This window comes from Phyllostomus discolor, chromosome 2 (assembly GCF_004126475.2).
Source record: "Phyllostomus discolor isolate MPI-MPIP mPhyDis1 chromosome 2, mPhyDis1.pri.v3, whole genome shotgun sequence".
NCBI classification, from domain to species: domain Eukaryota; kingdom Metazoa; phylum Chordata; class Mammalia; order Chiroptera; family Phyllostomidae; genus Phyllostomus; species Phyllostomus discolor.
This window is the reverse complement of record NC_040904.2, coordinates 163,845,016-163,859,905: the sequence shown is the minus strand read 5'-3', so window position 1 is coordinate 163,859,905 and position 14,890 is coordinate 163,845,016. Positions and strand designations below refer to the sequence as shown.

At 49.7% G+C, this 14,890-nt stretch overlaps 1 protein-coding gene across 2 annotated transcripts; it reads right to left on the bottom strand.

Annotated features, from left to right (window-relative positions):
* Positions 1-618: 618 nt before the first annotated feature.
* Positions 619-14,221, bottom strand: ITGB7 (integrin subunit beta 7). Of its 2 annotated transcripts, none has more exons than XM_028532129.2 (16): positions 14,134-14,221; positions 8,977-9,180; positions 7,046-7,247; positions 6,780-6,950; positions 5,809-6,050; positions 5,299-5,457; positions 4,919-5,014; positions 4,679-4,768; positions 3,503-3,649; positions 3,005-3,198; positions 2,458-2,681; positions 2,004-2,223; positions 1,660-1,868; positions 1,199-1,359; positions 835-924; positions 619-720 (listed from the first exon to the last, which is right to left on the bottom strand). In XM_028532129.2, exons 2-15 carry the CDS (start codon positions 9,175-9,177, stop codon positions 841-843), a joined length of 2,400 nt encoding a protein of 799 aa, XP_028387930.1. In that variant the 5' UTR covers positions 9,178-9,180; positions 14,134-14,221; the 3' UTR covers positions 619-720; positions 835-840. The 2 variants fall into 2 exon arrangements, with proteins under 2 accessions (XP_028387930.1, XP_035874839.1); XM_036018946.1 differs by lacking the exon at positions 14,134-14,221 and adding an exon at positions 13,822-14,080.
* Between the last annotated feature and the right edge of the window lie 669 nt (positions 14,222-14,890).

The following is a 14,890-nucleotide window of genomic DNA, read 5'->3' as shown; positions in this document are numbered from 1 at the left end:
CTATCTTATCTTTGAGAAGAATATTCTTTGGCGAAGCTTTCTGTTTGGGGCCAATGAAGCCTTCCTTTTTTCCCCCCAAATAAAACCGTTCGTCCTACAAGTTACAGTGCTCTACAGATTGCTACTTCAGAAATTCTCCATAGGTGATCAGCAAGTAGAATTAAAAACAGGTATAAATTCTGATTACAAGGGAAAAACCCTGCAAAACAAGACATGAGGTTAGGTAACAGCAACCAAAACGGTGTATTTTTTTTTTTAAGATTTTATTTATTTTTTTGAGAAAGGGAGAGAGAAACATCAATGTGTGGATGCCTCTCACTCTCAACCAGGGACCCAACCTGGAATGTGCCCCCACCTGGAATCAAACTGGCGACCCCCAGGGCTCACAGGTCAGTGCTCAATCCACTGAGCTATACCAGCCAGGGCTAGACAATGCTGCTTAGAGTGTGCTCTGTGCTCCTCCAGCGTTAGCTGGGAATTCACTCTCCCAGCCCACCAGCTGCTTCCCAGGTAGCCACATAGTGGCTCTCCCACACACTCAAGATTAAGCTCCTCTCCCTGCCCTTAGGTGGCAAAAGGCAAGGGCTGCTTTGGCTTTGGGGTAAAGCAAATGACATCTGCAGTCTGAAATAGGACTTTATCTCATATGTGAGTGGGGTGACCCCCAGTCCTTGTGAGGGAGGGAAGCAAGGTTGCAGTAGAAGGCAGCAGGGTGTCACTCTGAAAATGAAGTAGATGGTGGTTAGTCCTCTGCCGGGTTGCTGCCTGACAGACCCCATACCCCCAACTCCCACCACCCTCCCAGTAGGAACAACCCTGGGTGAGTATCCATACCTCCTTTCAGGCAAGGGGACTACTATCCATTGCCTGAAAGCGGGGGTTGATAGTGGTCGTGATGGCACTTTTATAGAGAGGATTGCTGTCCTGGGGGGAAAAGGTTGGAAATAATGAGGAAAAGTCTCAGGACTCTATTTTCTAGTCATAAGAGCCAACCTAGAACCTGAGCCAGATCCCAGGAACCTATGGATATTAGCAGAGGGGTGGGACAGGCCCCATACACCTAGGTGAGGGGTGGTGGGGCCTCAGTGGGAGGATCTGCCGAGGGTGAGGGGGGCTGAGGGTCCAGTGGGAAAGCAGAGCAAAGGACCTAACCAAGGGAAGCAAGTAAAACCCAGCCCAGTGGGCTGTGAGGTCTCACCTGCTTCCACTTGAGCTGCTGCCACTCCTTCTCAAAGCGTTTGTATTCTCGGCGGTCATAGATTTCCACTGAGAGCCGGTAAGCCAGGACCAGCCCCAGCCCCACTGCCACGATGCCCCCCACACAGCCTAGCGCAATGTCCCGGGTGCGGTCTGCTCCCTCTGTGGGGGTAAAACAACACAGACTTTTGGGGCATAGAGTTGATCAGCAGTTGTCCACAGTCTGCGTGCAGCCCCATCCAGCCTCCCCAGCCCTACCTTTCAAAACAAAGGGAACCCAAGAGGGTTATCTTCAGTGCCCAGTTCCTTACCCTTGTCCAGTAGGCCTTTTACCTCCACTTTTGCCTGGATTCACACCTCTACTTCAACCCCTAGCCTGGTTCCCAGCTTAAGCTCTGAGTCCCTACTCTTCAGACTTCCAGGGCTCCATTTGGCATATCCATGGCATCCCTGCCCACTTACTTTCTTGGTGTCTCACTTTCAGCATGACCTTGCCTCCAACTTCATCCTCCACCAGGAAGAAGAACAGCTCGTTGTCCAGGGTCCTCTCTTTGCACCAGCCATCATCCCGTATAGAGTCCAGAACCAGAGTCACGTTGGCATGGGCACAAGCCATGCTGCAGTTGGTGGCCAGGGGGCCAGTTCCAAAGGCCCCACATTCTGCACAGTCCCTGTGCAGTGTATGCCAATAATTTACCAACTGGGCAATTACCACCCACTCCATGTGCAGGAAAGCAAGCAGGTGACAGTGGCTAAGTGAGCCCCGCTGTGCCCCTGCCCCCAAAATGCAAGATCTGAGGCCTCACCTGTGCCTCTCGCATGGTGTCTTGCAGCCTGGGCACTGATCACATAGGGCACCGTAGTAGCCGTCCAAGCACTGGCAGCGGTTGCATCTGCAGTGGCCATGCCCACTGCATAGCCCTCCTTCAGGACTGACACAGCCATCCATGTCCCCACTACATTCACATGCTGTGCCTGTGCGGTTGGCATGACAGTGACACTTGCCACATCGACAGTGGCCAAAACCTGGGGCAGAATCATGCACAGGGTGACAACCATATTCCTCGCAGACAATGGACATCACAGGCTTACAGCTGATCTGTCCTGTGCATCCAGTTCCCTCAAGTATGCTGGTGCATGCTCCAACTTTTAATACCAGAATCTCTAATACCTGCCCTTAGTTCCTGGAAGGTGCTAGAGCATAAATACTCGTGGAAGAGCCACTCTGGCCCAACCCTTCTCCCAAAAGTTCCCAAGTACCTCCGCAGAGGATGCCTTCATGTCGCTCACAGCTGGCATCATCACACTCGCACAGGCGCCCAGAGCTCTGTCCACTGCAGCTGCAGCGTCCACACTGGCACCGCCCCTTCCCACTGCACAGGGGCCCTGTTCCGTTGAGTTCCCGGCACCCAGATTCCAGATCTGGGGAGGACAACTCAGACTCGGAGCACTCACAGAGTCGACCCAGGCGGCCTGGAACACAGCTGGGAGGGGAAGGCAGAGGTGTGAAAGGTGGGTCAGACAGTTCGACCATCCCCTGACCTGTCTTTCCCAGGATCTCACAAGAGTTGAAGATAGATGAGTGGCTGAAGGCATGTGGAATATAGTGAAGCACCAAGGAGTAAAAGCAAAGGGAGTCCTGGTGGAGGGGAAGGTCTCAGCATATCTGAGATGAAAATCAGGATTCAGTCTAGGGATGTCTAGGTAAAACTTGCCTAGAGATGCCAGTGGAAGAGGGAAGGAAGAGGAATACAGGGGCTGTATTTGTGGGAAGCCACATAGGTGAAGGGAAACAAGAGGCACTCACCTGCACACCCCACATTGTAGGTGCCCCTGACCGTCACTGCAGTGGGGAGCTGCGAGCTGGTTGTCACTGCAGTTACAATCACACAGAGTGTGCAACTCCACAGTCAGCTCCTCTGAGAAGCCAAGAACTCGGAACCTTAGAAGATGGGGCTCTGGGAGGCAGTTGGCAGCTTGGAGAGTAACTGAAAAATTCACCTGAGGACAGGAAGAGCTGAAATCAGACTAAGATCACACGCGCCTGTGTGCACACACGCATACATACCAAACCCATTGACCATCCAGAACCCACTCCTTAGGAAATTAAGGGACAGGGTCATGCTAACACACATCTCCTAGCAACATGCTTGAGGAAGCCTCTCGTTAAGTCCTTCAGAGCGGATGGATGGAGGACTGTCCTGTGCTTTTGCATTGTTCTCTGTGCCTGTCTGCCATCTTTGTCATGCCTGCCTCAGTTTCCCACGCATGCCCACTTCGTTCCACCTGTCTTGACTGGCCTTACCATCTGGTTGATTCGGACATGGTTGCACTGGCCACGGTCCCCAGCCTCACCATCTCTCTTCTCGTGACCCCCACACTGAGATTCATAAGATACGTGGACCCCAGGAGGGAGTGAAGAGTGTTCGAGGGTCACAGTAGATGACAGGCTCTGTGGGGAGAGAATGAGTAACCACATGAAGGTGGGACTCCGACCCCACCTCATGCCCGCTCAGCCATTCCAGATTCTTCCAGAACCCACCCTCAGCCTACTTTGGGGTTCCTTCCATTCTGCCTACTCTGGAGGTGTTTATGGAGGAAGAACCTATGAGAAACTTGAGGGGTGGACAGGGGCATCCAAGGGCTCCAATAGTATTTCAGTGCAGCTGTGGCAAGGGCCTGCTGGGGGTCAGGGCTGGCCAGGCGCTGTGCATGTGCAGTGGCTGTGTTTTCAAATCCCAAATCAGGACACTCAGCCTGTGTCCATACAAGGTCTAAGGGGCACTTGTAGACTTTGTACTGGGAAATGATACTGTCTCACATTTTCTGACCATGGTCTTAGGACATGGCTCCTGTCATCAAGAAGCCTGTGGTCTAGTTACAAAGATTAGGCCTAAACCCACGAAACACTTAGGAATTTTTATGGTTCCTTCCCTCTATAAAATTCTGTGGTTCCTGTGAAGAATATCTGAATTGTTTATGTTTAATGAAAGCAGGCTCCGGATGTTACATTCTTTATGTACAGACTGACTAGGGGGCAAATCCCAGCCCTTCTATCTTTTATCTGAGTGACCTTGGGCAAGTCACTTAGCCTCCTTGTATCTGCGTCCTCATCTCTAAAATAAGGGTGGTGTAGTTACCAAGCAGGGGTTTTAGTGGGGTCAGATGAGATAGCAACAGAATGTGCACTTAGGAGAGTGCTTGGCATGTAATAAAAGCTCAATCGATATTACTCCTTCCTTGCCCAGAGCTGGGTTCTGTTCTCTACACAAATCAGACACTTAAGATTTCTGAATGTAAGTAAGATTGAGTGAGTGAGTGAACTATTTTAATGACAGCCATATGCAAACTGCAGGTTGGAGCTATGGAGTGTTGCCCAAAAAGTGATTATTCCCTCTTAATTCTGCCACCCCTCCTGAGGGCCCCTTTCCACCTTTCCCAATGCCTGCCCACACCATTCCCCCCCACCCTGGCCCCTCACATTGTAAGCATCCATGATGAGCTGTACCACGTTGCTGGAATTCTCACTCAGCTCCCCCACTGCGGACTTAGGAATCAGCTTACTCAGCTCCTGAATTATGAGAAGTTAAGGGAAATGGTGGGTCACAACTCCAGAGAAATGGGCTTCTGGGGGCCTGGAAGGAGGGCATGTAGGGGAGAGGAGAATGGGCCTTTGAGGAAGGCTCAGGGTGGGAGGGCCTGACATCCAGACAGCTCTCACCTGGTAGACAGGCAGTGTGGTTCTGGTGACAGCAAAGATGGGCTGGATGTTTGCTGCAGAGAGAGTCTGGGCTACTTGGCCCACAGAGGGGTAGTCCTGGAACAGGGAGCGGGAACAAGTGAGCACCGCAGGTCCTCCACGACTTGGCAAGGTGCTCTCAGCCCAGGAAATCCAGGAGCTGGGGTTCCACCAGCTACAGGAGCCCTGGAGGCTTGGCATGGGAGGGAGGGGTTTGGGAGTCTAACCAGTGTGGGGTGGAACTGCTGGGGAAGATGGCAGGGCAATTACCAGTCAGGAGAATGAGGCTGGGCGTGGGGATCCCCGGGAGGAAAGGAGGTGTGGCTCAGATGGGGAGGGCCTGAGGGAGTGTGGAGACTCACAAATTCTGGGCTGCGACTGTAGAGGCCATTGCTGTCCAAGTGGCAATGCCCATCGCTGGGCATGAAAATGCCCCCCAACTTCCCATCCCCAGCTGTGTGGAATGTGTCATCTGAAGTGAACACCAGCAGCCGAGACACATTTCTCCAGCCAATCTGCTCCTAGGGTGGGGTGGGGGGTAGGCTGTGTACTTGGGCGTGGCCCTGAGCCACCCTAGCCAGCAAAGTGAGCCAAGGATTTGGGCACCCTCGTTCTGAGTCAGTTTGCCTATACCCCTGCCTCCAGCTCCCCTGCTTTTCCCTGTAGTGGAGGCCTCCTTGTGAATTAGAAAAACATGCCTCTTCCTCCAGATATGTCACTCCAGTTCACTAGGAGGTTGCCCAGACAGATATGCAAACTACAGTGACTGTGATACAAACGGCACATCCTAGAACTGTGTACTGCACAACCGTAGGTGGCAGTCTTGGCCCAAAACAGTCCTGCAGATTCAGGTTCCTGCCCCACCTCCTCACCTGGCACAGTGCAGCCTGCAGAATGGCATCAAAGCCACCTTCAGGTGAGTCCAGGTTGCCAGACACGCTCTGGAGCCCCACCTCTCGCTCGAAGGCCGCAGCATCCCCGGTCAGAGACAGCACATGGCGGAAGCTGAAGGGCTGCTGGCAGCGCTCCAGCCGGGTGGGGCAGGGGTGACGAAGCTTGGAGGGCACTGTGCTCACGAACGGCAGCACCGTTTTGTCCACGAAGGAGCCAAAGCCTGGAAGCGGGGAGGTGTGAAAACTGTGCCAGAAGTCCCTGAACAGCAGCAGTGGGATGGAAGGGCCACTGCTGAGGACTAGGAAGGGAGGAAACCATGGGGAGTAGGGGATGATCCTGGAGGAGTGATGGGAGCCATGAGGTGCTAGGGGGCAGGGGCCCAGCACCTGGCAGGAGCAAAGGGCTGAGTCCACCAGCTCAGGGAAGTGGGGAATGGAAGAAATTAAGAGGAGGGCACAGTGAGGGTCAGGCAGGGGGTTCCCAAAAGCTGAGGAAGAAGGTGGGGTGTAGGATCTAGTAGCAGCATGAAGGAAAGGAAGGGATTGTGAACAGAAAAGAGGTGAGCACAGAATGTGCAGCAAAGGGACAGTGACATTTAGACCTTGTTCAAAAGATACAGGGCTGAGACTGGCATCAGGGCAACAATCAAGTTGGTAGGTCCAGGGCACTGCCTGGACCCTGGGAGCTGTCTGAACACAGTCTTTCCAGAGTCTCCGCCACAAATGCCTTCCCTGTAAAATGAGTGGTCCTACTGGACAGTCTCTCAAATCCCCTCCAGCTCTGACCTAGAAGATGATGTCTTTGGGAAGAGATGCCAGCAACCTGTGGCCCGTTAAAAACTAAGAGGGCAGGTAGGGCCCTTATGTGGCCAGGACTTTGGCAAAGGCCAAGGCGGCGGTTGAAGTTAAAGGCAGAGAGCTGGCAGGTGGAGGGGCAGCGCAGCACTCACCGATGCGCACAGACTGGGTGACCTCCTTCAGTCGCACCAGCAGGGCGTGCCCAAGCTGGCGCACGAACTCCAGGTCGTCTTTCATGGAGTAGCTCAGGTCCATGAGGTAGTACAAGTCCACAGGGTATCCTTCTGCACGAAGGAAGCGGACCTGGAGCTGCTGGGGCTCCCCTAGGGGCGGGTGGGGGAGCAGGGGATCAGCAGGGCTAGTTCGAGCTGTGATCTGTGCCCAGACCTCTGCACTGACGCCACTGACCCTTACTCACCCGGACGCAAGGTGACCCGCACTCTCTGTGGTGCCAGCTGGGTGGCCCCCTCACCCTGGGCACCCTGGCTGAGCGGCTTGTCCTGTAGCACCTCCTGCTGGCCGTGGGGCTCCTCCAACTCCCCAGGGGGGCAACCCCGAGCCAGTAGCTCCTCACGCCTGGCGCAGCGTCGTTCCTCTGCCTCCCCAGAGGCGGTGAAGTTCTGCACCACAAGGGTAGGGATTAGGAGTCTGACCATAGTCCCCTGCCCCTGCCCCACCACGGGCACAACCCCAGCCCTGCTCCAAGCCTGCAATCCTAGCCATTTCTAACCCTTCCTCTCCTTGATCTTGTCTGATTCCCTCCCCTTCCTCCTTTCTACAGCTATGCTTGAACTCCTGACCATTTCTTTCTTGTCAGAACCCACTTCCTATAGCACCCTCCCTTCTCCTCCCTTATCTCCACTGCCCTCTTCCCCCAGCCACCTACCCTTTCCCTCCCAATGGGACCACAGACTGACTTCCTCTTCAAAATCTCAGAGACCTCACTGAAAAGAGAGAGAGAGAAAGAGAGAGAGAGAGAGAGAGAGAGAGAGAGGAAGAGAGAGAGAGACAAACACAGAGGGACAGAGGGGGGAAAAGAAAAGAAAAGAAAAGAAAAGAAAAAAAAGGAAGAGCCCTGTCTCCTAGTCCAACATCCTCTGCTTGATCAGGCCAAAGTGGGAAGGGGAGCAGGCTAAGACCCACAGTTTCTGAGAAGAGGAAAGGATAGGGACAGTAGAGGAAACCCTATTCCTCTTAATATGTCTGGTACCCCTGGGACTGGTGGGGAAGCCACAGGGGAAGGAAATGGTTAGAGTGGCTTCTCAGCTGGCCCAGGTGCCAGCTTCTGGTCTGGGGATTGGGGGAGGCAGACATATACCACACTGTCCCAAGAGCACCCACCTGGCACCTCTGCCCTGTGCCTACTGCAGACTGAGTCTTCCGGTCCTCTCAGATTCACTGCGCCTTTCTCCTGGGCCTACTCAACCTCTGTAGCTCTGCCTCCTAGTGAGTTTGCTCTCAACTCTTATCTAACTTTCCGTTTTTCTGTTAGTGTTCTACCCCATCCCTATCTCAGGCACCCTTCATGTTCTGTCACTCGATGAGCCCTGTCTCTTTAAGACATAAACAGAACATCCCTGTTTGACCAGCCAGAGAGACACTCACTCCCCAGGATCCTTCTTGGCCACTGAGGTAGCTCATGCCTTTCACCCAAACCCACAGGTTTCCAGTTCCTTCCTTTCTTCCCTCCCAGTCACAGGCTGACACACACCTAAGAACACACCCACCACCCCCAACACCAGAGCCAGAGACCCAGTCGTGCACTTTCTGTTATGAATTAACCCCCAATGTGGTGGTATTTGGAAGTAGGGCCTCGGGGAAGAACTTAGGGTTAGATGAGGTCATGAGGGTAGAACCCTCATGTTGGGGTTAGTGCCTTATCAGAAGTCACAAGAGAGCTTATCTGTAGCCCATCTGCCAGGAACCAAATCTGCTGACACCTGTGCCTTGGACTTTCCATCCTCAAGAACTGTGAGAAACAAATTCCTGTTGTTTAAGCCATCCAGTCAATGGTATTTTGTTACAGCGGCCCAAGCTGACACTTTTTCACATGTATACATGTACAGTAGGTCCCTCTACCTATACACAAGAATGAGTTCCAACAAGAACATACTTCCTCTAAGCTCATAGTCACAAGTCTTGTCCATGTATATGCAAATACACAGTATGCACATACTTGTACACACACAAACACACAAGGGTCCCATGTGCACAAAATCAGTCAGCCTCACACAGGGCTGCAGAGTGCACCCAGGAAAAGTCGCACACATGCCCATACCCTCATACATGTATGTCTCCGGGCCGCACATACCCCTACACGTGGCTCAAAGACCACAGGCCCATGTTTACCAGTTGCTTGCACCACGCACAGCTGGGATGTGAGAGGATGCACTTCTGACAGGAGGGGGCTGGCTGGCAGGATCCTGGCAGGGACTGATCGGGATCCCTCCATTCTGTGGCCTCCCCTGGGGGTGATATCTTGGCGTCAAGTTCACACTCACTTCTGCTCAGAACCAGCAGGAAGACAAGGACCATTGACAAAGTGACCATGGTCTGCAATAGGATATAAAGGGGGACACAAAGGTCATTATGGAGGACCTCTAAAGGTAGCCTATTGTTGTCACTGTCAAAACTCTACCCCAACTTTTCATCTCCCCTCAGAGTCTCACTTCCCCATGTGGAGTCAGCAGTTCCTTCAAAATGGCAGGAAGGAGCAAGTACCAAGCCGTGGTAGGGACCTTGGAGAAGACCTGTCCCTCCTGTGTGCAGACTTCAAGAAGCCAAGGTGGGAAAATGGCCTAACCAAGAGTCTGGGGACTGGGCCTGCAGGCACTAAGGTCTACACACAGGTCTGCTCTCCAAGACTCCAAGCCAGAGTGAGAATACGGCCACATAGGAAACAGACCAGACTCTGGTCCTGCTCCAGTCACTTGCTGCCTGTATGGCAAGTCAAAGTCTCTCTGGGCCTTAGTTTCCACATCTGTAAAGTGACAGCATTAAATAATCAATTGACAGCTCTTGTAGCTTTTATAATCTTGGATTCTATGTAAGGGAAGAGGGTCAGAGGCTCTAAGTAAGGGAGGAAGTCAGGGAGTGGGAGTGGGAAGAAAGAAAGCTGGAGCAGATGAGGGAGCAGGGAAAGAGGCAGGGAAGGTTAGCTGTGTGACTGACGTGGTAGCAAGTAGAATAAAGAGCAGATCACAGGAACTTTCCAAGGTCTGGGCTAACAGAGGAAGGAAGGGTAGGGGGTGGTAAAATGTTCTCTTTACGCAAAGGGCATCTAGAGTGGGAAAAAGCGGGCCTGAAGATGTGACCTCTACAGAAGGTCGTTTTCTGATTTTAAAATATTTATTTATTAATTCAAAGTTTAAATAGGCAATCCATCACCATGCTTCAAAAATCAAAAAGTTAAATGCCGGTGGCCTTTTTTTTTTTTTTACAGAAGTGGAAAATCTGATTCTAAAACACATATGGAATTGCATGATAACAAAACAATCTTGAAAAAAAACAGACTAGGAGAACTGACACCTCCCAATGCCACAAGGCAGTGTGGTGCTGGTGTGAGGACAGGCGTGTAGATTCACGGAATAGAATTGAGAGTCCAGAAATAAACCCATTCGTTTATGGCCAGTTAATTTTCAGCAAAGGTGCCAAATTATTCGACAAGGAAAAAACAGTCCTCAACCAATGGTGCTGGAACAACTGGATATCCACATGTAAAATAATGAAGTGGGACTCCTACCTCACAACACATACAAAAGTTAACTGCAAATGAATCAAAGGCCTAAAGGAAGTGCTTAAACTGTAAACTCTTAGGAGAAAATACAGAGGTAAATCTTCATGATTTTGGACTTGACAGTGGATTCTTGCTATGACATCGAAAGCACAAACAACAAAAGAAAAAAATAGATAAATTGGGTTTCATCAAAATTTAAAACTTTTGTTCATCAAAGGACACTATAGAGAGAATGAAATGACAGCCACAGAGCAGGAGACAATATTTGCATATGAGGTCCCGGCCAGGTAGTTCAATTGGTTACACTGTTGTCCTAATACGCCAAGGTCGTGGGTTCGGTCCCTGGTCAGGGCACATACAAGAAGCAACCGGAGATTGCATAGATAAGTGGGACAACGAGTCAATGTTTCTCTTTTTCCCTTCCTCTTTCTCTCTCTCTAAAATCAATCAATAAAAAAAATGGAAAGAAAATATTTGCAAATCATATATCTAATAAATATCCAGAACATATAAAGAACTCTTACAACTCAAAACAAAAGGGTAATCCTATTTTTTAAGTGAGCACAAGATTTAAATAGACATTTCTTTAAAGAAGATAGACAAATGGCCAGCAAGCACATAAAAAGATGCTCATTGCCATTAGCAGTCAGAGAAATGCAAATCAAAGCCACAATGAGGTGACACTTTAAACTCTCTAGGATGGCTATAATCAGAAAAATAGAAAATAAGTGTTGATGAGAATGTAGAGAAAATGGGACTTTTGTTGTTGCTGGCGGGAATGTAAAATGGTACAACCACTGTGGAAAACAGTTTGGTGATTCTTTAATAAATTAAGGCATAGAATTAACCTATGACCTGACAATTTCACTCCTAGGTATATTCCTAAAATAACTGAAAACAGCCCTGGCTGGTGTGGCTCAGTGGATTGAGCTCTGGCCTGTGAACCAAAAAGTCTCTGGTTTGATTCCCTGTCAGGGCACATGCTTGGATTGCAGACCAGGTCCCCAGTTGGGGATGTGTGAGAGGCAACCACACATTGATGTTTCTTTCTCTTTCTCTTTCTCTTTCCCTTCCCCTCTCTCTAAAGATCTTTAAAAAAATAGTTGAAAACAGGTTTTCAAACAATGGATGTTGATAGCTAAAAGGTAGAAACAACCCAATATCCATCAATTGATGAATGGATAAACAAAATGTGGTATATTCATATAATGAAACATTATTTGGCCATAAAAAGGAATGAAATATTGACACATACTACAATATCGATGAACCTTGAAAATATTATACTGAGTGAACGAAACCAGTCACAAATGACCACATACTGTATGGGTCCAATTACATGAAATAACTTGTCTAGACAAATTCATAGAGACAGAAAATAGTTTAGTGGTTTGCAGGTGTGGGGCTGGGTGGGGGAAGGATGGGGAGAAACTGCTTAATGGGCATTTCATTTTGGAATGAAGACAAAGTTCTGAAACTAGGTAGTGTATGGTTGCACGGCCTTGTGAGCTTCATGCCACTGACCTGTACACTTAAGATGGTTAAAATGACAAATTTTATGTGTATTTTACCATAATAAAAAAATCAAAGGTAGATAAGACAGAAGTCTCCCAGTCCTAGCCCTTACCCACCTGTTTCCAAACAAAGAACCATATTTTATTTGTATTTTGTTGCTTCTAGTCTTTCTAGAGATTGTTTTATATATACAAACTAATATGAACATATATATACATATGTGTGTATATATAGTATATGTACTCTTTAAATGGAAGAATCAAATGATAGAATTCTACAAATGGTAGAACACTTTACACAGTTTTACATCTTACCTTTTTTTAAAACTACTTTTCCTAGAGATCCTGCTACCCAAGAAAATAAAAAACTTCCTTATTCATTTTTACAGCCATATAGTTTTCCATTCCATGAATATATTGTATTGCAGTCCTTTATGATTGGGATATAAATTATGTCTAATTGTTCACTAGTGTAAATAATGCCGCAGCAAAAATTCTTGTATTTATTATTTCACATGTGCACAAGTGAATCTGTAGGATAAATTCCCAGGAGAGGATTTGTAAAGTCAATAACTAGGTATCATTTGTAACATTGCTGAGTATTGCCAACATACTCAGGGGCTATGCCAGTTCACATCCCCATCAGTGGTGTATGAAAAAGGCGAGCTAACTCTTTGCCACTTGAGGCATCTGCCTCCTCCTTGCCTGGACCTAGACTTAAATTCTGATACTCTGCATGGAGTGTGGAGAAGGGGTGCGTTACCAATTCGTTGGCCACCCTGTCCTGCTCCCTACCACCTGTGACCTCAAGTGTAGAATGTATATATAACAGAGGCTCCACCCTCCCGTGAGAGGCCAGCCAAGGACTCAGCCTCAGTGTAACCTCAGCCTTGCTTGCTCTGCACGTCTGTGGTCAGAGAGGTTGGAGATACTGAAGCACAAAGCCCATTTTTGACTCATCTCTCATAGGTGGAGCCCCCATGGTACACTGGTTCCCCAGATAGGACAAACCCAGAAACCTCAGGCCCCCCTCATCTCCTGTAAAGGGAGCCCTGGGGCTTCTTGGACAGTCCTCCCCAACCCACTTCTCCTAATCGCCCCCCTCGTGTTCTCCCCTCCTTGTGGATACATAACCTGCCACTTCTCTTAATCTGCTGCTTTTCTCTTCTGCACTTTCTTTCACAGTTCTCTTTTGCTTCTTTTTTTTTTTAAGATTTTATTTATTTATTTTTAGAGAGGGAAGGGAAGGAGAAGGGGAGAGAGAGAAACATCAATGTGTGGTTGCTGGGGGCCGTGGCCTGCAACCCAGGCATGTGCCCTGACTGGGAATCGAACCTGTCTTTTGCTTCTTTTTCTCTCCAATCCTAACTACAACATGGCAGAATCTTCTACTTCAACTCCCTCTTTCTGTGAATAGAAACTTGAATTCCAGAGTGGTGAGTGGCTTGCTCAGAGTCACACCATGCACTAGAGGCAGAGCAGGGATGGAGACAGGTCAGGCCCCATGTTTGGTGGGCTGCTGTCCTTCCCTCCAACCTATGCACCATCGTCTTCGAGAGTAGTGCCCTCTCCCCAAGGAGCCCCTACCTAATCCCTTTCTCTTTCCTTGGAGGGAGGTCTTCTTTAGCCTCCCTCCTCCCCATCATGGTTGTCCCATTCCTGGACTCGGTTCTGACTGCAATACACACCCTACTATTCCCTCAGCAGCTGAGAAACAGAGCTACTTCCCAATCCATCCAGATCTTCCCAAGTCAAAGAGTCCGCTGCTGCCCACTTGGAGTCATCAGGAAGAAAGACAGGTGAGCCACTGGGCTACAGTCCCACGGGAGTGTGGGATCTGTGGCTAAGTTGCCACAGAGGAGGCCTGAGCTGAGTAGCACCCCTGACCCCCACTGTGAGCTCCTGAAGCAGCAGGGGTGGCTGGGGGGTAACACTGGGGAATACCTTGACACAATCCTCCGCAGGAGGCAGGCGCTCAGATGATAGCACTCATACATACCCTCGCCTCCTTTTCCTCCCTCCAGCCCCGTTCTTGGGAAACTGATGCAACAGAAGTAGGTGGAGAGGAGAGCTTGTGAAACTGGAGGAAGGAACAAGACAGGGGAACTAGGAATGCAGAAAGGGGTTCAGAGCATTTTTCCAGCTTCAGCTGAATTCTGAGTGTCTTGGGGTCAGAGCCCTCTCCCCAGGAGGCTGGAACCAGCTGAGGCCTGGACTAGTAAGGAGAGGCGGGAGGGCTGGTGCCCTGGTACTCACAGGTGGGAGCAAAGCAGCCTTTCCTCTTGCGGCAGCGGCAGCCTTTGTGTACTGCTCTGGGAGGCTGCGGAGGAGGAAGTGACACGCCCGCTAGGGTGGGGGGGACTTGGGGATGGTGGGGGTGACTGATCTAGAAAGTAGAGCAGATAGGGGTAGAACTGGGCCAAGGGAGTTGATAATGCAAGGATCTGGAAGGTCATCTGTTGAGCACCTAATCGGTGCTTGGTGTATCACGATATTATAATGAATCTTCAAAGGAACCTCAAGACACAGGTGTTACTATTTCCCCAGTCCCCCTAGTTTTACAGATGTAGAGGCTTAGAGGTCACATTGCTAGTAACTGGCTGGTCTGGGATTCAAATCCAGGTCTGCCTGCCTCCCTGCCCTCCGTGATGATCTCTCCACTTTGTTATAGAGGAAGATGATAGGAAGGAAGAAATATGGAGGCAGTAAGTACTGCAGAGAGGGGGAAATTAGTAACTGTTGTTCATTCTGAAAACCCAGCGCCTACTGTACCATAGTGGGTGCTTAACAACACTGGCTCCAGGGCCAAATGGCCTCAGTTCAAATCCTGGCTCTGTAACACTTGCCTTAGATAAGTTGTTTGTCCTTCCCGTGGCTATTTTCTCATCTCTCAAGTGGAACTCATAGGATTGCTGAGAATGAATGAGATAATTCATATCAATTGCTTACAAGAGAACCTGGCACATACTAGGGGCTTGATGAGAGAATCATTGAATGAGAACAGGGTGAAAAG

Bases quoted from the DNA above. Each gene is read 5' to 3' on its own strand.
- ITGB7 (XM_028532129.2), bottom strand. From the start codon at position 9,177: ATGGTCACTTTGTCAATGGTCCTTGTCTTCCTGCTGGTTCTGAGCAGA. The intron at 5,458-5,808 runs GTGAGGAGGTGG...ACCCCACCCTAG, and splicing joins TGCAGGCTGCACTGTGCCAG to GAGCAGATTGGCTGGAGAAA. The intron at 3,199-3,502 runs GTAAGGCCAGTC...TCCTGTCCTCAG, and splicing joins ATGTCCGAATCAACCAGATG to GTGAATTTTTCAGTTACTCT.